This window comes from Astyanax mexicanus, chromosome 14 (assembly GCF_023375975.1).
Source record: "Astyanax mexicanus isolate ESR-SI-001 chromosome 14, AstMex3_surface, whole genome shotgun sequence".
Taxonomy (NCBI): Eukaryota; Metazoa; Chordata; class Actinopteri; order Characiformes; family Acestrorhamphidae; genus Astyanax; species Astyanax mexicanus.
Window position 1 is genome coordinate 22,577,298 of NC_064421.1, and position 27,718 is coordinate 22,605,015.

A 27,718-nucleotide genomic window follows, 5' to 3' on the forward strand; every position below is an offset into this window, starting at 1 on the left:
TTGTTATATCAGGATTGTGTAATTGGCAGTGTAAATTGTGGAGAAAATGGGGGAAAAAAAATAAAACTTATATTAAATAAATTAAATTAAATTAATTTAATTTGATTTCCCCCACATTTTCTCCACAATTTACACTGCCAATTACACATCCCATAATAATAATAATTATTATTACAGTTATAAACATAACCCCCTAGAAGTGCATAGTAATGATCTCATAATTAGAATCTACAAAAGGCAATTGACTATAATAGTATGTACATTAATATTTAACATGAGAGTATTACAGTGATAAAACTCATGAACCACTCTATTAAATTAGAGATTTGGAAGTAAGACATACACTCAGAACTTGCACAGCATACACAGGTTAAGTTAGCAAGTTAGCTACAGACATTACAACGCTACATTTGTTCCAATAGGTGTTTATTTACGATTATATAATATCATGGAAAATGCCTTCGGTAGATGGGGTTACGCATTAAATTGTAAAATGAATTTTAAAATCGTGCTTTTATTTTGAAGCATGGGGGTTAATGACGCGCGTGACGTTGGTTGTTTAGAATGGGGAAGTATCGGAAGTAAACGCGCTGTTTTGGTCGCACCTCATACTAATCGGTTACCTGAACTAACAGTTTAATAATGGGGCTTTTCGGGAAGACACAAGACAGACCACCCAAAGATTTGGTGAGCGACTGAGTGATCCGCTCCTGAAGCAGCTGAAGCGCTGTTTGAAGACAACTACGGCCTGTAAAGACGCGAGAGAGTTAGCTTAGCTAGCTTAGCTAGTTGGCCAGATTGATAACATAGCCTGGCTATTTTTAGCTAGCTAATTGAAAGGCAAAACGCATCTGTATTTGCAGTTTTACAACAAGTTACACTCTGGAATGGACCCTTCATACAGCCCGTGTTCTTTATTAGTATCATTGTAACGTACACAGTTGTTGTCATACTGTCCGCTGGTTCGTAGTTGGCTAGCTTAGTTGGGTTAACTTATTAAAGAAAGTTACCTAGCTATAGCAGGCGTTACTGAGACCATCATTTTATCATCTTAACTAACTACCTTAATTAGCTAGCCATCATGACTTTTTTATTTCAGACTAATAGGACACAATTAGTTAGCCAAACAAATATCTGTTGTCTAGAATATTAATGATTTCAATAGCTACCTGTCTTACATACAATATTAATACGTTTGCATACGATATTAATACTTTTCTAGTGGAATAACTGATGAAGATTCACATTAAACCTTTAACTTAAAAGTTAACTGTTGTTGATTCACTTCATTGTGTTAAGGTGCTGTTGTGATCTGTTCACTTGTTAAGTTGAAACCAGTGATTTTATTCCCCCTCTTCACAGATCAACGAATGGTCGTTGAAAATACGGAAAGAAATGCGGGTAATTGACAGGCAAATAAGAGGTATGTCTTTAGATGCTCAAATCCCCAAAAATCAAACTGCACACTTTTATCTGCATGTTTTAAATAATATCTGTTTAGAGTTGTGTGATTTACAGTGGTGTTCTTTTTTAATTTTAAAGACATTCAGAGGGAAGAGGAGAAGGTGAAGAGATCAATTAAAGATGCAGCAAAGAAGGGACAGAAGGACGTGTGTATTGTTCTTGCCAAAGAGATGATTCAGTCAAAGAAGGCCGTCAACAAACTCTATGCCTCCAAAGCCCAAATGAACTCAGTACTTCTCAGTATGAAGAATCAGTTGTGTAAGTATAGAATCACAACAGATATACCACCAAGTTGGCAGATTTATAAATGGCATTGTTATTCATTAACTAAGTTGTTGATTCCTGAACTGTGGTTATTATCAGCAGAATCGGATACCTGAACCTTTCAAATATATTTGTTTTTGGGTTTGTGTGTCCTTACAGCTGTATTAAGAGTGGCTGGTGCATTGCAGAAAAGCACAGAGGTCATGAAAGCCATGCAGAGCCTGGTTAAAATCCCAGAGATTCAGGCTACCATGAGGGATCTTTCAAAGGAGATGATGAAGGTTTGAAATACTAAGTCTTCTGAAAATTGACATGTTGAAAATTTGATTCTGACAAATTAGATTACATTTTAGTGGGTTTCTTTCCCTTACCAAGTTATTAATTGAAAAGTTTAATTAGTTTTGTTGGAGTAAAGGAATCACTGAACTGGGCTTTAGGGGTGTGCCTCATCATATTGTACACAATTTTGTTTTCTAAAAATACATAATGTGATAGTAGACATTTTCTGAAGGTGACCTATTATTTACTGTCAAGCTTGAGGGGTAATATTTGTATATATTTGTGTTATAAGCTATTTTATTACTCAAGAATTCTAGTACATTTTGGGCTACATTACTTTTTATACTTATGGGTTTTTATTTTGTAACTAAATTAAACTTAAAAGTATTTAAATTTAATATTTTTTGGGGTTTTGCCATATTGCCATAAAAATACCCTAAAACACTGTAATATTTCTCTACTGGACATCACTCTGACTTCTCAGGAGCAGATATGGGCAGTTTTACCACAATGTATCTGTTGTCAAAAGGATTTTATATGTATAGAAATCTCTAACATGGGCCCTGTATGTTTTATAGGCTGGCATCATAGAAGAAATGCTGGAGGACACGTTTGAGAGCATGGAAGATGGGGAGGAAATGGAAGAAGCAGCAGAGGCTGAGGTTGATAAAATCCTCTTTGAGATCACTGCGGGTAAGATATGAGCTACTAGGTTTACAGATTTGTCCTGTTTTTCTCAAAATTCCAATTCATGTCTATTTGTCTGACATCCACTATTAGTGCCACCTTTGTACTCTGATAATACATGTTGCCTTGAGTACACTGGCCATGACCTTTTGGCTTGTCAGTTTATTAGTCATCTCAACTATTGGACTCCAATTGTTTCTTTTTTTGTTTCTGTTAATAACAGGCGCCCTTGGAAAAGCTCCCAGCAAAGTCACAGATGCTCTTCCCGAGCCGGAGTCGATGGGGGCTACAGCGGCTTCAGAGGATGAAGAAGAGGAAAACATTGAAGAAATGCAGTCAAGGCTAGCAGCACTGAGGAGCTAAAACGCCACATCTTCATCTCTTTCTGTCTACTCTGAAGCTCTATAGGCATAGACCTCATCTGAGTTATTGAACTATTGAATTGCTTTTTCTTCTATTCGTCTCATGTTTTCTGTATGTTCCTCAATGGATTGGATTTGTATCAACAATCTATGTAATAATTTCACACAGAAAACAAGACGAGGAGAATTGATCTGGCTACAGATTAAGTGGAGAACTCTGGCTCCCAGCTGGGTCAAATTAACAGCAATCTCAAGCATTGTAGAGCAGTAAATTTATGGGTGCATGGGAATCTTTATTTTCAAACATATTTAATGAAGAAGTCAGTGATTTCTGCTTTAATTAATATGAGTTAAAAACAAGCTGAATCTATGCCTATAGCTGTGCGACATGACCAAGTATCTGTTTTAAAGTGCAGTCAGCTTGGTGTTGGTCTTTGTTTGTCTGTCTTTAATGTTATCTTTACTGTAGTTTCGCAAGCCTTATTTGCTGTCTAAAGCGAATGCTTCTTCTCTTTACAAACATTCATCTGTTTGGCTTTACTGAGTTTGGAGACATTCATGATAGCCACTGTATGCAAACATTTTATGAATATATAGATATTTACTTGAATTGGCAACTACATGAAAAAGCACTCCTACATGTGTAACTGTGGAGAATTGCTGTGACTATGATAAATATAGCTTTCACACCAGGGCCTTGAATCAGAGCCAGTGTTCGTAAAGCCTGTCAGGGTGGAAATTCACTCCTCACTCTCTGTAAATCTGTCATTTCAAATGCAGATTTTGCACTTAGGAGCAATGAGCACTGCAGAAGTAACTGAAAGGGCTGTATTAGCCAGAACACAGAGGCTGGAGTTCACTGTTGAAGTCCAAAAATGTTTTATCATGTTTGAGAACAATGAAATTGGCTTTGTCAAACCTTTATTTAACAAAAGTTGTAACTGACCATTTCGTTATTACTGATATTATCTGTTTATAAAAACGTCACAGCGAGTCATCTTGCTGCATAATGCTGTTGTAAAAATTGGCTACATTGTTATCAGGAGTGTATCAAATGCAGTGTAGCCTCCTAGTGCCTCATAAAAAAATCTTACTCCTACTCTAATTCCTAACTTCACTTCTAAAATTTTAATGGGTAATGGGTAGAGCCCCTGTTCTGTCTTTGTTTTGTTTCTGTTCCATATCTCTGTTTCAAATTGTATTTATAAATACGCTCAATATTTTTTGGTTTCTCAAATGTACAAACATTTTCATTCAATCATTTTTGTTAACATGATTGATTTGTAAAACACTATCAGTGACAGTTTTGTGACGTGAGATTGAGTTGCTACTTTTTTCGTTACAATGCCACAAACACAACTGTTTCTTTCAGCACAATACTGCATTGTGTATGTGTGTAGCTTTCTCTGTAGGGCCTTCCTGTAGAAAGCTGTAGAAAGCACTCATAAAAGATAATATATCCAGCTTACTGGCATGAGGCAGCATTCTCTTAAACCTCTCCATTTGTTTTTTAAGTCTGCTAGCTTTCAGACGGTTTGTAATGTAGTTTACACAGATGTTACCACCCTTTTGTAACCCTACAGAGTCACTTTTTGTGAACAGTTAACAGTTTACCCTGGTTGCAAAAATTTTATACCAGTCTAGTGACAATAACTTTTCACCGTGGTTCACAATGATTTCCTGACATTGTTTTGTACAGTCCTTGATGGATTGAGTGGTTTGCTTCATTTCAGCCCTTTAATAAGAAGTGTAAACTCCTGTGCAGAAGACGTTTTTTATGTATGTGCAAAACATGGAAAGGTAAAGGAATAAATTTGCAAGACGGAGTCTGAGGGATGTTTCCGTGCAATTGAAAAAAACAAAAATTATATGCCTACATGCCAGAAGTCACGAGACAGGAACTAGTATTATGCTCCATTACCTTTGCTATGTCCCATGGAAGCTAAAAAATGCAGTATGTGTGTGACAGGTGTGTGACAGATTCACCTTGATGCTGCCAGTCACAATCTATGTTTCTTTGATTTTTTTCCTGGAACACACGTGAAACTGTGCAACAAATAGTGTTAAATTCCTGTACATCTTCAGAAGCAGAATATTTGATCAGTCTAGCGCCCGCTATCAGGCCTTGCTAAAACTTATGGTCTCTTGCTATGAACATACTGGCCAGATACTACCTCACAACTAATACAGGTGTGGGGGTTCCCAAGTCGTCCCCTAAAGTAAAAACTTATGATCAATTTACATACTGCTGTTCCATGTAATATATCAATTATTATGTAAATAAAATCTGTAGTTTTTGCACAGATATCTATAGTAACACACGTATAATGGAAATAATGTCTGTTCTACATTGAGGTATATAATACAGCAACTGTAATAGAAATGAGGTTTGTGGTTCTGTTCATACTTACTAATCTTACATCACCCATTTGCTGTAAGAATGAGGTAATGCAAGATTTAAGTAGTGTGATTGTCCGTTGGGGCCTTATTCAGTGCAAGCCTCATGTGACCCACAGGATTCATTTACCACAAGCTTCACACTGTGTGTGAGGTAACTAGAGCCTGCTTTTTCTCTGGATATCTAGGTAGGGCACATCCACTGAGGATTAGCTTTTCACTGCTCTTCAAAGATTCTTTTAAAAAATCAAAAGTGTATGGGTACTTGTGTGAAAGCACACATTTAGGCTCAGGAAGTAGTACACTCACATGGGCCAGGTCATATTTCATATTTTGCACATTAAAACATACAATGGATGTAGTAGACTGATTCACTTTGCTTGCCCTTTTTTATTTTTTGCTATTTTCTGCAAATGTCTGCTACATATGGAGGGTGGTGTCTTCAACAATGACTAAGGGATTTTTAGTGTAAAACTCCCTTACTGCTAAGTGCCAAGGGGTGTGCACTGTACATGAGTAAGGCCTGGGAGGGAGACAAAACCTGATTCACATTAGCCTACACTAAGCCATGTGAAACTACACAAAGTAGGGGTATTGGAAATTATAGAATTTTGACTGATTTACAGATACAGTTGTTTTTGTACATTCATTTATTTGTCAAAGCACTTAAGTATAAGAGTAGGTCTGTTTTTTGACAGGTAAAACAGCAAGAGTGACAGCTTTTGTTAAATAAAAAATGTTTGACATTTTTTTGAAAATTCTATAAATCTTGCTACTTTTTTTATAAATAATTTAATTTACCAATTAATTAGAATACGTTGGTATTTTAATAGTCAGTCAGAAAATGTCACTTTTTATACTAATAGTAATAAAGAGATAATTATTACATTCATTTCATACAAATGCATTCTTGTTATTTTACAGTGATTTTGCAGATAAATGTTTTACATGGAAGAAAACTGTAAAAATATCGGGAAAAGTTTTTAAAAACGTGTCTTTTTTTTACATTGTACCAAATGTAGCTGAATGTAATCAGTAGTGTATAGCAGCTCTGTAGCTAGAGAAGGCTACAGTCGCGTGGTTTTGGACGCAGCCCCAATTCATCAGCGTGGCGCTGCGCTCGTCCACGTCACGTGGTCTAGCTATCGATTAGCCCGTTTCCCGTTTTGACTAAATTCTACATGTCAAAGTGCGCGTGCACGCCGCTGCCGCCGAACGCTGACAGATCGGGCGCGCGCGCGTGCGCCGGAGCGCCTGGTAACAGACAGCAGAGGCGAAGGAAACTCCTCCCTATTGACAACAAGCTCTCCAGCCCTCAGCGCGATGGTCTCCTGGATTATTTCTAGGCTCGTGGTGTAAGTCTTTTCTTCTAGCCTCGGATTTATTATCCCCCTCCCCCGCTCTAGCTATAATATGGCTGCATTTCTGAAGCTTTTGCCTGTAGCTGTGTGTTTCTGGTTTGTGTTTGGTCTTTCTCTCTGTGGGTCTGTAGCTGAAGGTGTCCGCTTTTCGCCTTTGGATTATTTTCTAATTCTAGGCTGAACCGAGGCATGACGATCCTCTTCTTCATGATCAGCGACCAACAGCTTGATTATATTGACAGGGTTTTGCATTAGAAGAGGTTTTCTAGCTACTGTTGTCCCAGATCTCCCTCCGCCAGTCCCCCCCCCCCCCTCACTGAGGTGGTCGGAGAAACGTCTGAGAGCCCATATGTATCTGTAGCTCTATGAATAAGAAGAGCCAGACAAAAGCGTGTGACGTGATCTGTTCATTTAAACAGCACCCTATAAATGGGTAGTTGATAATTTACATGTTTACATTTCAACATTTATTACAGATTATTCTTATTATTATTACAGTAAGGGGGTTGAAGGAAGTCACTATCTTTCTATCTATCTACCATCTGCAGGTGTAACCCAAATAGCAGCTTAGCTAGCGTTACTTAGCATTTGATCTCCATACGGTGGGTCACAGTGGGCCTGCTACTGGTGTCTCTCACAAGAAAACAATGGGATGGGTCAATCATCCATTAGTCCATTTAACTGTAATCCGAGAGAACGATTTAACCCTCCTATTATCCCATTATCATTTAGTATGCAACGTCTCTGGTAAAATATTCCTATTGAAGTGAGTACAAGTAAACATTAAATTAACATGATAATATATATTTCCAATATCCTGTACTGATTTGGATGCACATTTGTTTTTTGGGATCAGTTTGACCCCATTCATTGTATAACATCTTTGAAAAAAAAAAAAGAAAATGTGCTGAATTTTTGTGCTGAATAAGGATTTTTTTTATGCATCAGTATTTTGGGGGTCATTTTGACCCAAGACTATTTTGGCTGTATAGAACATAAGAAATATCAACGTATTACACACATGTATCTTCTCTCTGCTTCAGAGATCTAACCTAACAACACTATACTTACATGCATAATGCAAGGACCACTGATGGTTCTTTGATACAACATTAATACATAATATATTGATACTAAACACAGGGAATCCAAAATATAAAGGCCCCCCAACCATTTCTTCTGGTGCTGTGTATGCTTTCTCTTCATGCTCTCTCTCAAATGAAACTGAACTCTTAGCAAAGGGATTTCTATTTCTGTTATTATAGTCCCTCTCCCCATCTGAAAGGCGACAAGGGTAAACTAAGTGGTGCTAATATCATTAAATTGGTTTCAAGCCCAACTAGAAACTAGGTCAGCCATACATAGGTATAAAATCAACATTTTTATTGGTATTTAAATATTCAACAAAGAAGCATACATTACCTGACACATAAACGTGGGTAACATTCGATTATAATCATTTTCCAAAGGTTTATATTGCTGTGGTCAAATTAACCCCAAGGATAACTGAATGATTGCACATTAAATGCAGATTAAATCACTAAACAATAACCTAGAGTTTTCCTTGTCTATAGGTAAACAAACCATTTTTTTTTGTAATTCATATTTAATATATAGTTTCTTTGCATCTAACTCCGCCTCATTTTGTTATTGGAGATGACTCAAAATAGCTATTCAATTAAATTTAGATTTACAGTATCCGATTACATTACATAAAAAAGGCTATCTATTTTACAGGACATTAGATCGCTGCTAGTTACTAAACATAGTTTAAAGAGTTTGGCATTGGGTCTGGCAAGGTCTGTGTGCTCTCATAATTCATTACGCTAGCTAAAGTTAAAGAAGAAAAGTTAGTTTGGGCCAGTGTGTCTTTAGGAAAGCGTGCCTGTGCCGGGGGCTCCTGGGCAGCTCGTATGTAGGTCGGTCATTTGATCAGGGGAGACGTGCAGCTGTTGCTGAGCTGTTAGGACTGGAAGAGCACACTCGAATAGAAATGCTTAAACACAGGTGTGGGTAGGCATGCTCTGACCACTTCTAGAGCTTCCTCGGTTCTTTTAACGTGCTTCACACTAGCACGTCTCTCAGCCTGAGCCTAACACCCTTTCACTCCATTTCCTCTGCTAACTAAGGTCGTCTGTGCGTCCCTGAGTTCTTCTGATCGTTCAGCTGTGGGAGCTATTTTAGTCCAGCATGCAGAATGTAAACTTGGAAAACAATCAGGGTCGCACAAGCCTGCTTGGCCTGCAGACTGAAGCCTGTAGCCTGTGAGCACAAGATGTAGCAACAATAGTTAGGAAAAACAGTGAATCCTGGAGATGCCCTGTAGTGACCCATTTTGAACCACAGACGTCAAAGAACTAGGGCTCTAGGCCTACATGACGTGAGTTACAGGTTTACAGCTAGTCATAGAACTGTAGAATCTTAAATTAGTCCTACCTTATCTGAGAATAAAGAGAATGTAACAATAAATAAGAATAAGCATATTAAAGCCTCTTTATTTGAGAATTGGTGTGTCGTCCCCTACAGCTAGGAAGTGCACATGCATTTCTGGATGAGCTGAAAGATTTAGAACCATCACAGTGTGGAAGCATGTCAATTGACAGAGTATTATTTCAGAATTTTACACAAGTATGTCTCATGTTATGCAGCATAATGCAGTTCTCAAAAGTTCTCACCAAGCTTGCATAGTGTTTTTAGCAGCGATTCAAGCTCGGTCTAGCAGTGAAAGAGAGGCTGTTTCCCCCTTTTACAGGCCAATAAAATGTCACAGTGATTTGAACCTGATATTTTACAGACAAAAATGCTACATATCATTGTTTAATGTTAGGCCATCCATTCTTTATGACAGAAGATTAAAATCCTTAAAGGAATGGTTACATTATATATCAGATTTTTACAATTATTCACCCTTATTCCAGATGTATTTGGTGTCCAAAGTTTACTTCTGTATTTTTTTGAATGCTAAAATTGAGCTCAATATTGCTGCAAAGACGAAATCAGAGTGAGCATATACATGCTTTGAATAATCTTTTCTGGGATCTGTTTGATCTAAAATCAATGAGAATATGCTGTTTACATGTCCTTTTTTATATTTAGATGACTGCAGAAATTAGATTGTGAGGTTAGAATAGAACTGCATATGGCATTTGAAAGCAGAATAGTAATACAATATGGGATGTTATAATAGTTCCTATCTATACGGTTTGACCTTTGTGTCAAATTATTTTAACTAGCTTTTCAGTAGGTCACTGAAGCAGAAAAATGAAGGTTTGGCATGTTTTTACTAAATATGAGGTTAGTTAAAGTTTGACTACAGTGTTTTTAGAATTGTTAGCTTAGCATCTCTTGTTGTACACTGAAGAAACACACATTACATATCTTGCATGTATTGTCTGATTGAGTGAAGCTGGAATAAGTGATAAATCATGTTGATATTATTGTTTCCCAATCTATTCCTTAAAGATTCTTAACACAGCAATACATACATAAGTCTTGAGCATTGACAGTTAAGTTGTAAGTAATGTATTTGTGATTTTGTGTCTGACAGGCTCATATTTGGGACCCTTTACCCTGCATACTCCTCATATAAAGCTGTTAAATCAAAAGATGTGAGAGAATATGTGAGTATGATCTGCGTGATGTGCCTTTTCCGGGCTTCTGCACAGAGATGCGCTGTCTTTGTTCATCATCTTATGTAAGCATGTGCTCACAATCTGTGTAATCTTTCTTATGTCTTTACTGGCAGGTAAAATGGATGATGTATTGGATAATATTTGCACTTTTCACAACAGCTGAAGTGATCACAGATATATTTTTATGCTGGTAAGTTAAAGACTGTTGGAGCCACGACTTTGACTGCTTGTAGTTATTTCTGAGTGTTGGCAAAGGCCTGAAAATCCTGACACTCGGGTGTATGACTCATCTCTTGTGTCTTTTGAAGGCTTCCGTTCTACTATGAGCTCAAAATTGCCTTTGTGGTGTGGTTACTTTCACCCTACACAAAAGGGTCCAGTGTGCTTTATAGGAAATTTGTCCACCCCACATTGTCCTCTAAAGAAAAGGTAAGCTTTTTATTATCTGTCTACAGGCAGCTTATTGTTTCTGTTTCTGCATTTTAAGTCCCATAAAAAAAGTTTTGTGCAAAACAGGCAATTTTGTTGGAACCAAAGAAGGGGGTTTCTTGTAGTACGTGGGTGCCCCTAGGAAAGTGTGTTTTGACCCTGTTTCCTTTAGTGTGCTTAGAGGACATCTTCCTGAGCAGTGTACAGTGAGTGATAAAAGGAAATGATGTTGTAGGTTTTTCCAGAGGCTTTCCTCTGTCCTTTATTTGCAAAGCAGGATATTCGCAACGCAGGGGTTGCAGCAGAGGAAGAGTGAAGGGACACAATGATAGTAAAAAAAAAAAAAAAAAACCTTGCTAATGCTATTGATGATTTTAGTATGGTTGCACATGACTATGTTACTGAGAAAAGCATCAGTTTGTAATCAGTTTTCCCAAGTTTGTTTCTTTACAAATATGTAAGGTTTACATTTGTCACAGTCACAGTTATTTCAAATAATAAACTAAGGATAAGTTAGTTTAAAGATAGAGTCAGTTTGAAAGGCATTTTTCTACAGGGCAGCTACTAAATCATTAGGGCCCGTTCAAATGGCATCCAACACCATAATTGTTGCTGATTTGGCTTTATTTACAAAGTTATAGTAGAATAATAACCATTGTTATGAGAATTGTGTAAAAAACATTTTTTTTAAAAGAGTTATAGTAATGTCGCCATAAGTAAATAATTTAACTATTAACTTTTAATGTAAATTTTATTTTATTATTTTCCAGGACATTGATGAATACCTGTGCCAAGCAAAGGACAAAAGCTATGACACTCTGGTGCATTTCGGAAGAAAAGGCCTGAATGTTGCCGCCACAGCAGCAGTGATGGCTGCCACCAAGGTGACTGTTTGCTATCACATTACTACTGTGTGAGGAACTGAGACTGTGATCAGGTATACTTAAACGTGAAGGTGGACCAAATTACATTTTACAAGTTGGTCAGAAATCAAAGAATAATATCTAAAAAAAAATCCTGTTCCACCAATTGCAGTAGATCAGCCAGGACATGTCTAAAATGTGCTTTTTTTGTTTAGTTTGCACTGGAGCAACAGGGCTATTCTAGATAATAAGTAATGGAAGCTCATAACCATTTAATTAACATTGTTAAATCTTTGAACACCTGCCTTAACCGTGTTAAGTTGTTGATTCATCTCACAAAGTTTTTGAGTTTTGTCCTGTACAGTAGGTATTTGGTTTCTCAGACAGGATGCCACAATGTTATGCGCATTTAAAATAAAAGTAGTATAATGCGACCTCAACGAGGACAATAGTGTCAGCACAATGTGAACTGAATTTTGTAACTCTGCAAAAGCAGGCAGAAAAATGCTTTTTAAAACTGTGTAACACTGCACTGCACATGTGTAAAATTCTGTAATATCACTCTGTACGTCCACATGTATCTTTCACATTCATTGCCTATTTTGTTTTCTTTTAGAAGTTCAGAAATACACTTACTAACTATAGCAGGAGGAAGAAATTCCAATCCTACTTTAGTGCTGCTTTAAGATACTTGGAATAAACCTAGACCTTTTCCAGACTTACAGTAATACAGTAGTTTTTCATATAAAATCAGTACAAAAACACACTGCATGAAACTGCAGATTAGATACTTTTGACTAGCTATAATATTCCATAACAGCCACTCAAACTTAATTAAAATGACGTACAGCACATTTTGTAAGTATATGGATAATGAGACCTTACAGTTTTGGCTCTGTATATTGTATTTAGGGAGTTAAATAAATAAATTAGTTAAACATTAAAAAATGGGTGGTAAGTTTCAGTCTAAGGTCATTTATTAGCAGATTATTTGAAATATATAGAAATCATATCCCTTAGATTTTCTGCTACTATGCATAAGAGGATAGAGTTACAAAGGTAGAACACACTGTCAGATTGAGGTAAGAAAAAAAACAAACCGGTAAAATAACCTTTCTGTCACAGGGTCAGGGTGTGCTATCGGACCGGCTGCGGAGTTTTAGCATGCAGGATCTGTCCTCTTTAACAGAAGATCAAGCAAAGAGCTCTGCTTCAGTGACCACTCAGCAAGCATCCGGCCAGCATAGAACACGGGCCATGATGCGCAGCAAATCAGAGACCGGCTACAGCAAGGGTAAGTCCACCTTGTCCAGCAAATCATCTCTCTGCTTTTCTTTATCTTGTAGGATTAAACCTACTTTAAGCCATCAGACACTCATATGCATGGACTTACTGCTGTTGATCATTTTGTTATATATAGACCTTCATTTGAATACCTAGATCATGTTATTTCATGATAAAGAGTTACAGAATAGAAGGGCAAGCTTTTTTTTTATACATGTGAAACCATGACTATACTTGATATTGTTGTTAATTGTTCCTAGATTTTGATATTATCTTGTTTTACATGTTAATCCTTAATATAGTATATGTAAAAATATAAGTAAGTATATATGAATAATATATAAAAGTCACATTGTTTAGTTTAAGCTCTAACAAAAAACTATTGTTTCGAATACCATTTTACAAATTTTAAAAGCTTATTGATGTTTCCGAACACCTGTTCCTGACTACCTGTTTTTAATATAACCAGCAAAAGCAGTAATTACATAAAGAAATTAACCATACTTTTTCAATATGTCTGTTACTGTATTTCAAAATTATTATTAGTGTAACTAAAGATTGCAAAAAAATTAAAATGTCCTATTATATAAAATAAGCTGTATATAACATATTAAACTATCTAATGCTAACATAAAAAATGTGTAAGGCATGTAGCTTCATATTTGAGATCAATTAAACCAGCCCCAGGGTATACCAACCACATTTCATAGCTTTGCAATTATTATCAAAAATTTAAACGCCAATATAATTGCGATTTTAGGCAGCTTAAATTATTTAGCTTCAGTAGAATGTACAAAGCTGCGCAGTTTCTTGAGCTCTGAGAAAAGTTAATGTGGACAACTCCACAAATTTAAGATTCTGTACTAAACCAGCTTTAATGATTTTATTTTTAGTTAAAAAGGTGTATAAATGAACCATTGAAACGAAAAGCAATGCAACAAATGAGGACCCCATCATTGAACTATTTAGTAACCCTAATTACTGTAATAACTGTTTCTGTGGAGAGCCATGACTACTTATGTATTATGAGGTTGAGAGCCTGTAAACATCTGTATTTCATTGCAGTTACAATGAATAAATACTACTTTTCCAGGTTCATTATTTCAGTGTAAGAGGCTTCAGTGGAAGACTCTTATTATGTCATATCATGTCTCCTTATTTACCTGAGACCTGTCAGTCTACCTTAACTTCACTGTTTCGGCTCAGATTCTCAAGATTATGTTCTGGTTAATGTGGAGAAGATGCATTATTGATGGAGAAGAAGGCTTATTATTGATGCCCATATTGTCATGGTGCAGGCCAGGAGTTTGACATGGCTGAGTTTGAGCTGTTGAGTCCGGAGCCGTTCACTACTTCCGAGCCTCCTTCCCATTCAACCCCTAAACCTACTCAGACCTCACCTCCGCCCTTCACGGCCCCAAGCCAGGTCCTTGCACCCCCTGAGCCCATGCAGGATGAGTCCATTCACCCTCCATCCACAGCCTCAGAGGTACCAGCGGACAGTGGGACAGAGGGGTGTGTTCCAGCTGACTCAGCCCAGAGCAGACTGCTTAAAAGGCGTGCCCCAGAGGTAGCCTCTGCTTTTAGAATGGCTGGTGGATGATGTGGCTGGCTGTGGTTGGGATGCCCTTGGTCTGGTTATTATCACTAACCCACTGAACCACTAATCAACATGGCTGCTCATTTAGAGGCTACTGTGTGGAATGGCGTTTGAACTGGGATATACATGAGACTGCAATGAGTGTGTGTGTTTGTGGTCTCGGTGTCTCCCAGCATTCAAGGAGGTGTGAGTCATCGAAGGAGAGAGATTTCTGTCTAATGAGGTTTTAAACAATGAGTGTATCTTTGCTGTTATAAGAATATGGAATAATCTGATCATTTATGAGAAATATTGTGTAGCATATGTTCATACTGCTGGCTTCTCCAACATGTAGTCTATATTCTGAGCTAAAAGGGCCTGTTGTTTAACACTCTTATTTTTAGGATTGTTTTAATAGAGGAGAATCAATGTGAGAAAAATAAATATAACATAAATCTCTGAAAAAAAAATTAAAGTTTCTTTGATTCTACCAAATTGAAAACCTCAGGAATATAATCAAGAGGAAGATAGATGATCTCAAGCCATCAAACCAAGCTGAACTGCTAGAATTTTTGCATCAGAAGTGGCAGAAAGTTATCCAAAAGCAGTGTGTAAGACTGGTGGAGGGGAACATGCAAAGATGCATTAAAACTTTGATAAAAAAACAGGGTATTTCCACCAAATATTGATTTTTAAACTCTTAAAACTTTATTAATAAGACCATGTTTTGTTTGCATCATTTTAGGCTTTGCATTTTTTGAAAGCTTTCTGAAATGCTCTAAATGACAATATTTTTATTTGGAATTTGGGAGAAATGTTGTCCATAGTTTATAGAAAAAAAACAACAATGTTCATTTTACTCAAACATATACCTATAAATAGCAAAATCAGAGAAACTGATTTAGAAACTAAAGTGTTCTCTTTTTTTTCCAGAGCTGCATAATGATATCCTTACATAATGTAACCTGCATAATGATGGTTAAAAAAACATAAATGTATTGTGTCTGTTACAAAAAAAAGCTTGTTTGACCATTTATAGGTCAATTAGATTAAAGTACCATCTCATACACCCATTTGTTGTTTAGCAAAGCAGTTTTGAAGGTTAGCTAAAATAGCTAAAGTTAGTCAGCTGTTTTGAGCTTCAACAAAGAAACACACGCCCTACCTCCAAAGCCTCCCCTCATAAACATAAACTTATGCACAGACTGTGCTAGAAATTGTGTAATTTTGCTAGCTAACTATTTTAATAGTCAACCCTCGCAAATAAAACAATGACATGAGTAAATACTGACACAGCAAATTAGCTAGCGAACACAACTAGCTAACAGAACAGTTCCTCACAGCACACAAAGCTTCAAATGTGATATGGACAGATAGTTTAGAGGTGTAGCCAGGGTGGTAAACTGCCATTTTTGTCAGTTTGTCTGTCATTATGTATAGCTATTATCATTGTCCAGGTTAGCTATTTGAAGATGGCTAGCTTTTTAAAGCTATAGCTAAGCTATAGCATTCATCTGTGTGCTCTGGATGTAGCTACTGTAATGTATGTTTTGTAACATATAGCTAAAATATAGCCTTCTTCTCTGTACCATGGGGTGTGTAACATGATTTACAAGCAGGTAGACTCACCTAATCCTTTCTGGTGGTTGGATGCCGATGGTCCATATAATTTATTGTTTGAAGAGCATAGGGCTGCCACATAGACTAAATAATGAACCATTTTTATATTTTGTTCAGAATGTGAGGAGTCCTTTAGGAAAAGGAAACTGTAGTAATACTGCATAATATATTTTTTACACGCCGGAAGTGCAGACTCCAGGTTTTTTTTCCTGTTTGTTTTTTTAAGACCTTCCCTTTCCTTCCTTGACCAAGGCGATTAATATATATCTAATCTCTTGTGAAAATAACTTGTCCTTAATGAGTGTTTGGAGTGAAAATGAAATAAATGGCTTTGCTCTGTACTCTATAGGTTGCTTTTGGCTATAAATACTAGACCACTATAGATCATTGTATTATACTTTATAATTTAAACTTTTTGAGACTTACAATTTCTGATCTCACCATTGAAAACATTTGGCCGAATCCTGAAAAGTTGCTGGCTGTAAAGGAAATGTATAGCTACTTTCTTGTTAGTGTAGTGCTACATAAGAAGAGACTGTTTAGTTCACTACATAGAACAGAATTTGGGCAGGTTTTTTTTTTTATCTTTAGCATGCATAATTACAAATGTGAATTGCTGAGCAGTGTTTAAAGCTATGTACACACAGGAAGTTAGTACTGAATTAATAGGTAGAAAAGTATTGTATTGTTAATCAAATAATCTTTGAGCATTATTTATGTTATTTAGAAACATAACCCTCCCATTGCCAAACTCTATGGGAAAATATAGGAAATTTACAGTATCTAGTGCCTAACAAGTATTACTGGCTTATATAAGGAAACGTCACCAGCTCCCGTACGTTCTGCTTTCTGTTGCTTAGTATTGAGACTCGCAAAGAATTCTGGTGCACATACAGCTCATGTGAGCTATGATGTTTCCTTTGAATTACAAGATCATTGTAAATTTATAGTGAGCTTAAAAGCACGTTTGAATTTCATTTTATAATTTGCACACACAGACTAAAATGTTCGACATTAGTTTCAACAGAGAATCTTCCACAGAAGACTGCATGTTGCCATGGTTACAAATATGATCCTCTGCCAACAACAGAGCGTACAGCACGCACTTCCATACATTCCTCACTGATCTTTTTAGGTCATTACACCCATTTGTTTTGCAGCAGATTTAAGTGACATACACTGACATACACATGTGGCTGTGCTCAGACGCTGGCTTGAGGAACTTGTGATCATGTGCAGAGTAAACACAAGGTCACAAGGGAGACATGGTGTGTCTAACTTCACTGTGGTACTGTTTGGCTGTGTGGTGGTCTGAATTTCGTCTTTCAATTCTGTTTGTATTTCTGTGCTTTATATTTTCCTAACCCTTTTTCACTCTCTCTCTCTCTTTCTCAAAGCCTCCTCCTAGAGCCTTAAGACCTGTCACCAGATCCAGATCAAAGAACGCCCTATCTCCAAACCCTGAGGCCATGTGACTGTGCGTACGCCGCGAGACTGCTTTAGCTGCCTTAGCTGCAACATGAGGACATGGAACAAAAGAGAGGCGACGGAGGGGGGGGGGGGGGGGGGGGGGGGGGGTAATAAAACACACGGGGACGCAGCCAAAAAGATCAAATATTTAAAGCAGCCTTGTTCTCTAACGAGGTAACCAAAGCGATGCGTAAACCTTTTCGCTTCTGATCTTTGACACTCTGGAGGGGGGAGGGAGTACTGAGATGACACATGTATATATGCAGCACCATTTGAAGACTCTTCTGAACACACACCTATTTTTATTTGCGTTGTACATATTTGCCGTATGTCAGAGTGTACATTTGCTTTCTTTTATCTGTGTGACTGAGGGAGAGACAGAAGCATGCGTGTCTCTCGGCTGGTCTGTCATTAATGCACCAGAATATATTGTCATTCAGCACACAGGCAGTAGCCACTATGGTCACTCGTGGAGGTGTGGCCCTCTCCATGTTTTTTAAAGGGCTACTTTCCAGCGTTTCACTGGGTGTTCCACCAACACTTCATGCCCACCCACATGTCCAGAGCATAAGTGGCTGGTAACAGTGTATTACCAACTTCAGTGCGCCATCTCTTGATGTGAGGTTGGGGCCTTTTTTGTGTTTTTTCTTTGACAATGAGAGAGAGATGTAGCAAGCCCTAAGAATAAAATTGTGTATCAGAAAACTCAATTGTTTTGAGTTTACAAACAATGACTTTTTATGTGCAGGTTTAATTCTAATCAAAAAAAAAAAATCACAGATTTGTCAGATGTTGAATATATCGATCATGATGTAATTTTAATTAATTTACTTTAAAAAGAACGATATGCAATTATTTTAATTGACAGCTGACCTCTGACTCCAAAATACATAGTAGTCACATGATGTGAAAAGACAGAGTACATGATCATAGAAAGAAAAGAGTGCATTTATTTAAACAAATTCATCACCATTTTGAGGAGGAAACCTCATTTAGCTGGAGCCATCATGTCATAGTAGCAACAACACAGTAATTTAGTAACCTTTTAAATAAAAAAGATGCATTACATCACTCTTTTTATCTTGTTAAATATCTTGAGCAAACAGATAACTATAGTTTATGATGCCATGTTTATTCTTTGTTCACTTTTTCTAAACTAGTTTCGATGTTGCATGATGAACTCACATGAACCGTAACCATAACCATAACTGGTTTTTGCCTCATATGAGGTTTTCTTATGTGTTTCAGGGTTCTCAGTATTATTACTGCATTTATGTACCATAGTAGAGCTTGTATAAGCATTCTCGGAGCTGTAAGCTCAGTGTTGGTTTTCATTACATACAGTACAGTGCAGCAGTATTATTACCGTATTAGGCATCTGAGAAACCTGTCTTTAAAGGTTGTTTAACTGGGCACTATTCAACTAATTAGAATAAAAATCAGAAAAAAATACAGAGTAAATATTATAAAACAGATAAGCTGACTGGACAATTATTAGTTGGGTATTTTTCTTTTCTAGCACTTGTGTAGGTGCAGTGTTATCAGTGCTTTCAGGGAAGGATTACATCATGTCTCTTGAGATCTGGGCTTATATTTCAGCTGTCATTTGTTTTTTCAGTAGCTATTTCAGAGTAAGAATTGGGATAGGTGTATAATGTTTTTGCCGGTCAGTCAGTGTCCGAGTATTCCACTGTGGGACACTTTGAGGTTGGATTTGCAAGCTGTCACTGTTGGGGCCTCTGGGCATGTGTGTTCACTGTATGAATGGGTTATAGGCGGAGGGCAAATTCCATTTGTGACCAAAACAAATGGTGAATTTTGTGACATTGTCTTGTCTTTATGAACCTCATAGTTGTCATCCTGGAATGCAGGAGTGTGAGTGTTGTGTCCTGTTTGGACACTAAGTACAGTTGTTTACAATAGCGGAAGAGTGAGCTAAAATGTACAGGAGTGCAAGTGAAATCAATACTTGACATGATTGATGTCTGTAACCACTTTTCAATGATGCATATTTTCTTTGTCCAGTGAGCTTCTACTGGGATTTCAACATGTGCTTAAAATTGTTTACTTAGCCATTTCCAAGCTCAATGTTTACAGTTCACGCCCAGTAGTTTATCTGATCAGGTGAGTTGCTGGTGGAACTGGGAAATGGTTACTGTAGTTTTACAGTGGAGTCAGCACACAAACTTGTCTGAGACCAACCTAACCATATTGTTTTAACAGGTAAAACACACTGTGCTCAAACACAAATTGGCTTTAAACCTTTGTTGTGTATGCCTAATACCTCTGCACAGTACTGTATGTATTGGACTGTGAACATGGTACTTCACTCACTGAGTGTAGTTTAGTAGTAGCACTCACATATGTAGACATTGTAGACATAAGTGGAAGGTAAACAGCCAGACTCATTAATTAATGAAAATTCTACCTTAAATAGAACTGCACATAAAATGGTTTAGATGTAAACAGTCGTTTAGAGCAGGTTTGGTGTGAAATGCTGCATTCTGGGGACAGAACTGTACACATTCTGTGGTCATAGGAACTAGACATCTGTTCTGTTCATTGGAAAAGCTATATTACTGGAAGTAATTATGTAAAATGTTTACACATATGTTCCCTGATGCCTCAGCCATTGTTTTTTTTTTTTTTGCAATATAGTTTTGCAATACAATTTTAGATTAAAATGGATTTATAATCCTTCCACGATAGAGAAAAAGCAGGGTGCAGAGAATTTACCATAATGTTACTATAATCAACTTTAAATATACAACTCATTAGGTTTTCTCTAGTGGTTATAATAAGTCATTATTTTAACATGGACATTATTTGCATTGTAGATATTGTAACCTCTGGTTCTGATTGCCACCCCTGTAAAGAAACCAGAGTTGCAGTTCACACCAAACCACCCTAAATGACATTGTTTACACCTCAATTACCAATAGAGAAATGTTGAAAATGGATGGAATTCCTTTTTGACATCCTCATTAATTTCCTCATCAACACTCATATACTTCACAGAGCAATTCAAACTGAGCACAGCTTAATAAACCATGTAAGTGTAAATCGAAAGATTTTCATTCACACAGTCACTAATCAATACTGCTGAGATCAGCAGCAGACTCTATAACCTGTTTTGAGTATGATGACAATCATAGTTTATTTCAGCCTCTTGATTTTCCTCAGATATCAGGTAGCAAATGCTTATATGGTTTGCAGCTGTACAAATAAAACTTTTTTTCAGTAGTGTGACTAAATCTAACTAAACAACCGCCTCAGGTACAGTTCTTTTCATCATATCACTATTGCTGTATGTTTACACTGTAAATTGAACTACTGGCAGAGGAAAAAAAACAAGGGAGGAATCAAACAGAGCATTATTGGTAGAGGCAGCATACATGCCAAGGTATATAATTGGGACTGTTGTTGATTACAATGCTTTTCAAACCATGCCAGTGACGGTCTTTAATACAGGATTTGCATCCAGTCTACATTTGTGCTTATATTATCATACACTGAAATGGGGGGACTGCATGAAACATTTCTCATCACTCTGTGAATCTACACATTTAAGCGTTCTGTGAAAAATCATATTTGGCCTCATTTGATGCTACACCTATACGAAAGTAGTCTTAGATTGCCTGAATGTTGTTTTTTTATATATATATATATGTATAAGAAGTTATTAAAGGCACATCCTTTCCTGCTGTCTGAAAACCTGCAAAACCACTAAAATACATCTATTCCAAATCCTATATTGTGTTTATAAACTGCAACATGTTCTCATGGACTATCTGTTTCAAAAAACTGAGAAATGTGAAAGTTCTTGTGCTTTTTTCATAAATGCTTAAAATAGAGGCGGTGCCTTTAAAGACTGAAAAGCCTTTCATTTATTTCATTCAGTGTATTTTGACTTTGAAATGTTGTTAATTTTTTGTTAGTCTGATTGTTTAAGCTCCCTGTACTTGAGCCAGAATGTTTGGAAGAAGGAGAACCAGAGAAAATGGTCTTGTGGTTGATGCTGTAATTATTTAAGGTGACAAAACCTCACTTTCCTCCCAATAAAAATAGTGGCTTGCAGCATCTCTCTAACAAAAAATAAAGTATTTCACATATTCAGCTTTCATGTCTGGCAGGCCAGAAGAATTCGTTTATGCTTTTTAAAAACAGCATTGTGTGGGGAAAATGGAAAAGAATCTGATGTTAAATGGTAGTAGATTGATGTCTGTCAAAAAATCCTTCAAATGTATCTGACGTTGTGTTGACCTCAGCTATTAAAAGGGAGACAGAATATCAACCCATGACTCGTCTGATTTTTTGTTTTTCAGCAAATACCTAAAGTGGTAACAGATATGAAGACAAATGTAACAGATGAAACAGTTTATTTTGGAAATTACATTTACACTGATCTTAAGAAATGGACATTTTTTACTGTGTGTTAACACCAAAACATTGATGGTATTTTTAAAACAGTTTTAACAACAAGCATTTTCTTTATGTATATATACCAGTACAATGCTAATATGCTAATACAGGTTTTACATTTTGAAGTTGACTCGATCGTGGTATTTCTGGTATGGGTCATTGAGGTACCAGTTTCTTCTTTTCCAAAAAGACGTGGTCATTTTGTCTAGTTTTTTGCACTGAGTCTTATTGCAGAACACATGTTCCCTTAAACGTTTTTTTCGGACTGGTCCCTTCTTCCAAAGCTTCTTCTTGTATCCAGCCTGAAAACATTAAATGACATTAAAAACAGCTATTTATTTTTCTTAAACCAAACAAGTTAAAGGACATTTATTATTGCGTGATGTGTTATTGAGGCTGTTAACAACTAAAGATATTCTTTGGTGTCCAAAAGGAATAACCTTACTACACCACAATTATTTTGCAACTAACACTAAAGCAGACCTACAGATTAACTAAATTATTAACTATGAAAGCTTACTATTACATTAAGTTGTTCAGGGTAAAATGTTGTGTGCAGAGTTTGTCTTCCTAGAATTAGCTTGACAAAAGCTACATTTCCAGGATTAAGGGCCTTAATTTGACACAGATCTGGTTTATTTTCCAGGGCTGTGTGGACATGTAAAATCTGACCTTTTAAAAATCAGATTTCAGTCACCTTCAAATATTGACCTAATTAAACTGTGATCATGACTTGTTGTTAGAAGACATGAATGTAAACAGCTTTTTACCAAAAAATGTGAAAAAGGGACGTGCATGTACATATCAGTATACAAATTATTCTGTTCAGGAACAGATTAATTTATATTACAGACAGATACAGATCTCTTACATTATTTATGAATGTGAACTGTCAAAATAGTCAAATCTGATCTGAGCAAAAAAACTGATTAAAGTGTCTTACAATGTAAACACAGTAAAAATGTTCATTTACTTTAACAATCCTAAACCACAAAATATACTAATACTATGAATGATTAGCCAGCGTCTTATGTTTAAGAGTGGAACGCCCAAGCAGGTATATAACAAAATTGCAGTTTAAGAACACCACCAAATGTGTTGGGTCTGTGTTAGTTAGCTTTTACCAAAAACAGAATTGCTGCTCAGTTTCATTTAATTAAAGCTCCTGACTGAATTCACCCTGTTTTCACTTCTGTTTTTTCTCATTATAATATGTGGCAAAAGTCAATCAAACTTTCTTTTTCAACTAGTCAGAGACTGGCTCAAACCAAAACACACAAAATAATTGTCTGAGCATATTATGTATATTGTTAGTGAAAATTTAACACTACCAAAAGCACTTACAAAAAGTGTAATTACTCCCAATTCTTTGGAATGGAGTGCAGCAGATATATATATATATATATATATTTATTTATTTTTTTGATAATGAGAGTGCACTGCTTACCTATAGCATGTTTAACCCCTTAACGCCTGAATTAATGTAGCTGTATATGAAAAAATGTTTCATGTGTGTTTTACCTTTAAGTAGATAGTAAATATTGTTGAGATTATTAATTTCACTTTTGCACAAAAATAAATAGAAATTTTGGTATGTTGCAAATTTGCAACAACAGGCAATATGGTCTATTTGGGGTAAATTTGGTATGTTGCAAATTTGCTACAGCAGACATAATGGTCCATACTAAGATAACAATAACAGAGTAATATAACAGTGAAAAATCAATGTTTTATTTATGCACCCAACAGCAGGCATTCAATAATAAATAACACCAATTACTGTCACCAACACAATATACACAAATATTACAGGAAACATTTCATTAATTTGAATTCTAGATTCATTTGAATTGTAAATTGTCAAAGGTTCCTAGGTCCGTGGCAAATATGCACTAACAGGCATTGGGGGAATGCAGGCACTATCTTGGCAGGTTGATTGAATCAAACGGTTAGTCGCATATTTGCAACAACAGGCGTTAAGGGGTTAAATCTTTTTAACAATTAAACTTACAGAAGTCTGGCCTTACCTTTCTCCTCACCCACAGACCACAGTGCAATCGGAGGAACCTCTTCACCACAGACCTCACTGTCTTCCTCTTGCCTTTTTTCAAACTATAGTATGTTAGATTCCTAGTGGGCTGAAGCATCAATGATGGGATGAGTGGTGTGACACTGTAAATTGAAAGAAAAACACAATGGTCACAATAAAACAGTGTATTTAAATGCACCACTACTTTATTATTCTTTTATATAGGTAGATGGATAGATAAATAGACAGACTGACATTGTAACAAAAATATAACATCTCATTTAACCAGGACTGTTAAACAGACTATACCCAAGTACAATGCTCTGCCAAAACAACCTTATTACAGATTTTGTAAAGAATGCAATGTATTAGTACTGTGCAATGGTTTAGTAGTATTGTGATTAGTAATACACAATCAACTTACTCAAATAAACCCTTTATAAAACATCTCTCTACAATGTACTACAAAATGTTCTCAATATATGTTAAATTACTGGCACTAAGAGATGTACAATTATACAAATGTTTATACAATACCCTTTGAGATATATATATATATATATATATATATACTATATATTTATTTACTTATTTATTTATTGATTTTTTTCCACAGTCAGGGTGGGATCAGAGCATTGTAGGGACATTTCTGCATAGCCAGAATCAAACCAACATCCTCAGGCCTCTGAAGCTGTGCAGCACAAATACATGGTACTTTCTGTGCCACTTTTCTGAACTCTGAGCAGGAATAACAACTATGCTCTAAAATGTGCAAAAAATCCCATGTCTTAATTTGCTGTTGATTTTGCTTTCCTGTATTTTCACTTATTTAACCTGGGGGTGTCCAATAAGAAGTTTTATGGAAAAACTTTACCACTGGGACTTACCGATGGAGCACACTGTGCTGTTGGGAGCAAGGGCCTTCAATCGCAGGCAGAGTTTTAAAGCCAGTTTGTCTCTGAATGAGGGTGGAGAACCGAGGAGACAGCTGGGTGAGTCCAGCTGCTTGGGAAATGCTGCTTCTTCCCAACACTGTCAGAGGTCTCAGCAGACCTGAAAAAGGAAGAAGTTTCTGTAATAACAGTTTACAGAGGTGCTGTGGTGCTGCGTGTACTGAGATTGGATCCGGCAAATCATAAAACAGCTGGCATAGCAATCCTCACATGTTAAAGCAGGCAGCATGGCATTCAGCACATTCTAAAGTAACTGGCACACCAACCAGCACTTCCTAAAGCAGCCCCCACACCCAATGTTACATTAGATAAATGTGCTGGTTCTTGTGATGATTTTTTATAGGATGTGCCAGTTGGTGAGCCAGCTTTTTAAGGATGTTACAGATGGTGTGTCAGCTGTTCTAAAATCTGCCAGTGCTGCTTGGTACATTTTCTTCAAGATCAATAAAGTAAGTGTCTGTCTGTCTATCTATCTATCTTCAAAGAAAAATACAACCCTGAGTACAGGCCTGTCACAATAATTGTGACATTGAGGCAAGGGGAACCCACTGATGGTATGTTGACTGTTTAAAATGTGTTTTAATACTTACTCAAATTCCAGTTCCAATGTCTAAATATTTAAATTCACTGCACTTTAAAATGATTTAATTGCATTATAATGCTACTATGATTGTATTAGAAATAATAATAATAACAATACTAGCTTAGAGAAAGGAGCCTGAAACCTTCACATTTACCAAATGGATTATTTTACCTAGTATAAAATTATTATGTATAAAGTATTAAAGAAAGTATAAAGTTATTGTGTGATTTACTGTGCATGCTTAGCTAAATGTTTTGTACAGTTGGGAGTCTGTATACTCTGCTAGAAATTCCAGCTCAGGACCAGCAGCTCAACCAGAAAAACAAACCAAAGTTTGTAGACTAGCTCATTATCTAGTTCTTGCACATCGAAGGGTATGGGTATGTTTTCTCTGGATGACCAGCTGGATTTTTGCAGGGTCTTTTCAATCAATATACATATCTGGAAAATAATAAAATAGAGTTCTTTGATTTTACCAAATTAAAAACCTCTGAATGTTATTAAGAGAAAGGTGAATGCTCACAGCCATGAAACCATTTTTGAAACAGGAGTGGCATAACGTTTTACAAAAGTAGTGTGTAAGACTGGTGGAGGAGAACATGCCAAGATGCATGAAACTAGGGTTATTCCACCAAATATTGATTAACTTACTGAACTCTTACAAATTTATGAATATTAACTTGTTTTCTTTGCATTATTTGAGGTCTGAAAACTTTGTTATTTCAGCCATTTCTCATTTTCTGCAAATAAATGCTCTAAATGACAATATTTTTGGATGTTGTTTGGAGGCCACCTGCTTCTTCAGTCAAAAAAAAACGATACAGATGCTAATTTACTATAATTTACAAGGAAGTAACTTTCGTTTGCAAACTAGCTAAACTATACAGCTAGCGGGTCGAGCTTTACTAGCTAACATAAAATAGTGAGTTATTAACATTATACAGTTCATTACAGTGAGTACTCAGAGTTCCTGTCACCCTCAGCGCCTGAAGCGTAAGCGTGCTAGTTATCCAGCTCTTAGCGGTGTCTGTGAATAAAGCCTACAGACAGAGGAGAACCCGCTCCAATAACAGAACACGGGGGTGAACTATGGGCTAAATAAGCGGGAGATGCGGATCAGTCCTCACATTGAAAAACATTACAAACATTCAGTCCGTTACCTGTGAGACCTCTAGCCAAGGTGGCCGCCATCTTCAAACTGCACGGCGACCCTAAACTACGGTCTGCAGTTTGGACAAACAGAGCGGAGAGCACAAAGATGCAAAAATCAAAAACGACTGACCAAAATTCCTATATTGAGATCTAGTCTTAATGAATAACAAATCAAAACGAATAAATTTAAATTTAATCACATTCTTTAATATTGTGGCGGCGCGGGAGTGTTTATGGGTGTTGTGGCCTCTTCCTGCCTGAGAAAAATACATTGTTTTAAATGGCGATTTTATTCGTGCATCAGTTTTAAATTTGGAAAAAGAAAAATGATCACATGGTTTTAAACTGTTGTATGGATGAATGTATTAGATGAAAAAATAGAAAGAAAAACGGTGAGTAGTAAGGGGGTCTACCTGATATGGGCTCACCCCGGTCCTGTACAAATGACTATTTTATTGGGTTTTATGGAATTCTTACGTTTCATCCACATAATCCAAACACACACAGCAAAGACTTTGTTTTTATAAACAATCGTATTTGTATTAAAATAGTTGTAAGATGTGTTTTTATTAATGTAATTTATTTCAAAATATGTTTTTAAAGAAATACATGTGAATGGGGTTGGAAAAAGAATCGTGGGTTTTAAAGTGTCATGCATGAGTGTACCTGTAATGAGAAAATAAATATGTTTTATATGTGTGTGCATCAGTTTTAAATGTGGAAAACTAAAAAAATATCACTTGGTTTTAAACTGTTGTATGCATTAATGTATATGAAAGAAAACGGTGACAATAATTTGTTTTTTAAAAAAAAAGTGATTAGTAAGCCTGTTTAATAAAAGAGTTTCTAAAAATATCCTGCCTTCCTCCGCGTCTTCTTGGCAAACGC

At 36.4% G+C, this 27,718-nt stretch overlaps 3 protein-coding genes across 4 annotated transcripts; 2 read left to right on the plus strand and 1 right to left on the minus strand.

Moving 5' to 3' along the window:
- Positions 1-540: 540 nt before the first annotated feature.
- chmp3 (charged multivesicular body protein 3) lies at positions 541-4,888 on the plus strand. The gene is made up of 6 exons (XM_007252515.4): positions 541-687; positions 1,363-1,423; positions 1,543-1,722; positions 1,888-2,009; positions 2,586-2,700; positions 2,918-4,888. The coding sequence occupies exons 1-6, from the start codon at positions 643-645 to the stop codon at positions 3,055-3,057; spliced, it is 663 nt and encodes a 220-aa protein (XP_007252577.1). The 5' UTR covers positions 541-642; the 3' UTR covers positions 3,058-4,888.
- Positions 4,889-6,622: 1,734 nt separating this feature from the next.
- reep1 (receptor accessory protein 1) lies at positions 6,623-21,985 on the plus strand. 2 transcript variants are annotated; one of them, XM_049463543.1, is made up of 8 exons: positions 6,623-6,808; positions 10,362-10,434; positions 10,560-10,636; positions 10,755-10,875; positions 11,646-11,759; positions 12,864-13,032; positions 14,321-14,592; positions 17,619-21,985. In XM_049463543.1, exons 1-8 carry the CDS (start codon positions 6,777-6,779, stop codon positions 17,694-17,696), a joined length of 936 nt encoding a protein of 311 aa, XP_049319500.1. In that variant the 5' UTR covers positions 6,623-6,776; the 3' UTR covers positions 17,697-21,985. The 2 variants fall into 2 exon arrangements, with proteins under 2 accessions (XP_049319500.1, XP_049319501.1); XM_049463544.1 differs by lacking the exon at positions 14,321-14,592 and having other exon boundaries at positions 6,639-6,808.
- A 68-nt stretch (positions 21,986-22,053) lies between these two features.
- Positions 22,054-26,944, minus strand: mrpl35 (mitochondrial ribosomal protein L35). The gene is made up of 4 exons (XM_007252517.4): positions 26,839-26,944; positions 25,030-25,195; positions 24,141-24,285; positions 22,054-22,415 (listed from the first exon to the last, which is right to left on the minus strand). The coding sequence occupies exons 1-4, from the start codon at positions 26,867-26,869 to the stop codon at positions 22,227-22,229; spliced, it is 531 nt and encodes a 176-aa protein (XP_007252579.2). The 5' UTR covers positions 26,870-26,944; the 3' UTR covers positions 22,054-22,226.
- Between the last annotated feature and the right edge of the window lie 774 nt (positions 26,945-27,718).

Coding starts and splice junctions, on each gene's coding strand:
- chmp3 (XM_007252515.4), top strand. CDS start 643: ATGGGGCTTTTCGGGAAGACACAAGACAGACCACCCAAAGATTTG. Junction 1,424..1,542: donor AATTGACAGGCAAATAAGAG/GTATGTCTTTAG, acceptor TTAATTTTAAAG/ACATTCAGAGGGAAGAGGAG. Junction 2,010..2,585: donor TTTCAAAGGAGATGATGAAG/GTTTGAAATACT, acceptor TATGTTTTATAG/GCTGGCATCATAGAAGAAAT.
- mrpl35 (XM_007252517.4), bottom strand. CDS start 26,869: ATGGCGGCCACCTTGGCTAGAGGTCTCACAG. Junction 24,286..25,029: donor CAGCACAGTGTGCTCCATCG/GTAAGTCCCAGT, acceptor TTCAATTTACAG/TGTCACACCACTCATCCCAT. Junction 22,416..24,140: donor GTCTGTGGGTGAGGAGAAAG/GTAAGGCCAGAC, acceptor TAATGTTTTCAG/GCTGGATACAAGAAGAAGCT.
- reep1 (XM_049463543.1), top strand. CDS start 6,777: ATGGTCTCCTGGATTATTTCTAGGCTCGTGGT. Junction 10,876..11,645: donor CATTGTCCTCTAAAGAAAAG/GTAAGCTTTTTA, acceptor ATTATTTTCCAG/GACATTGATGAATACCTGTG. Junction 14,593..17,618: donor TTAAAAGGCGTGCCCCAGAG/GTAGCCTCTGCT, acceptor TCTTTCTCAAAG/CCTCCTCCTAGAGCCTTAAG.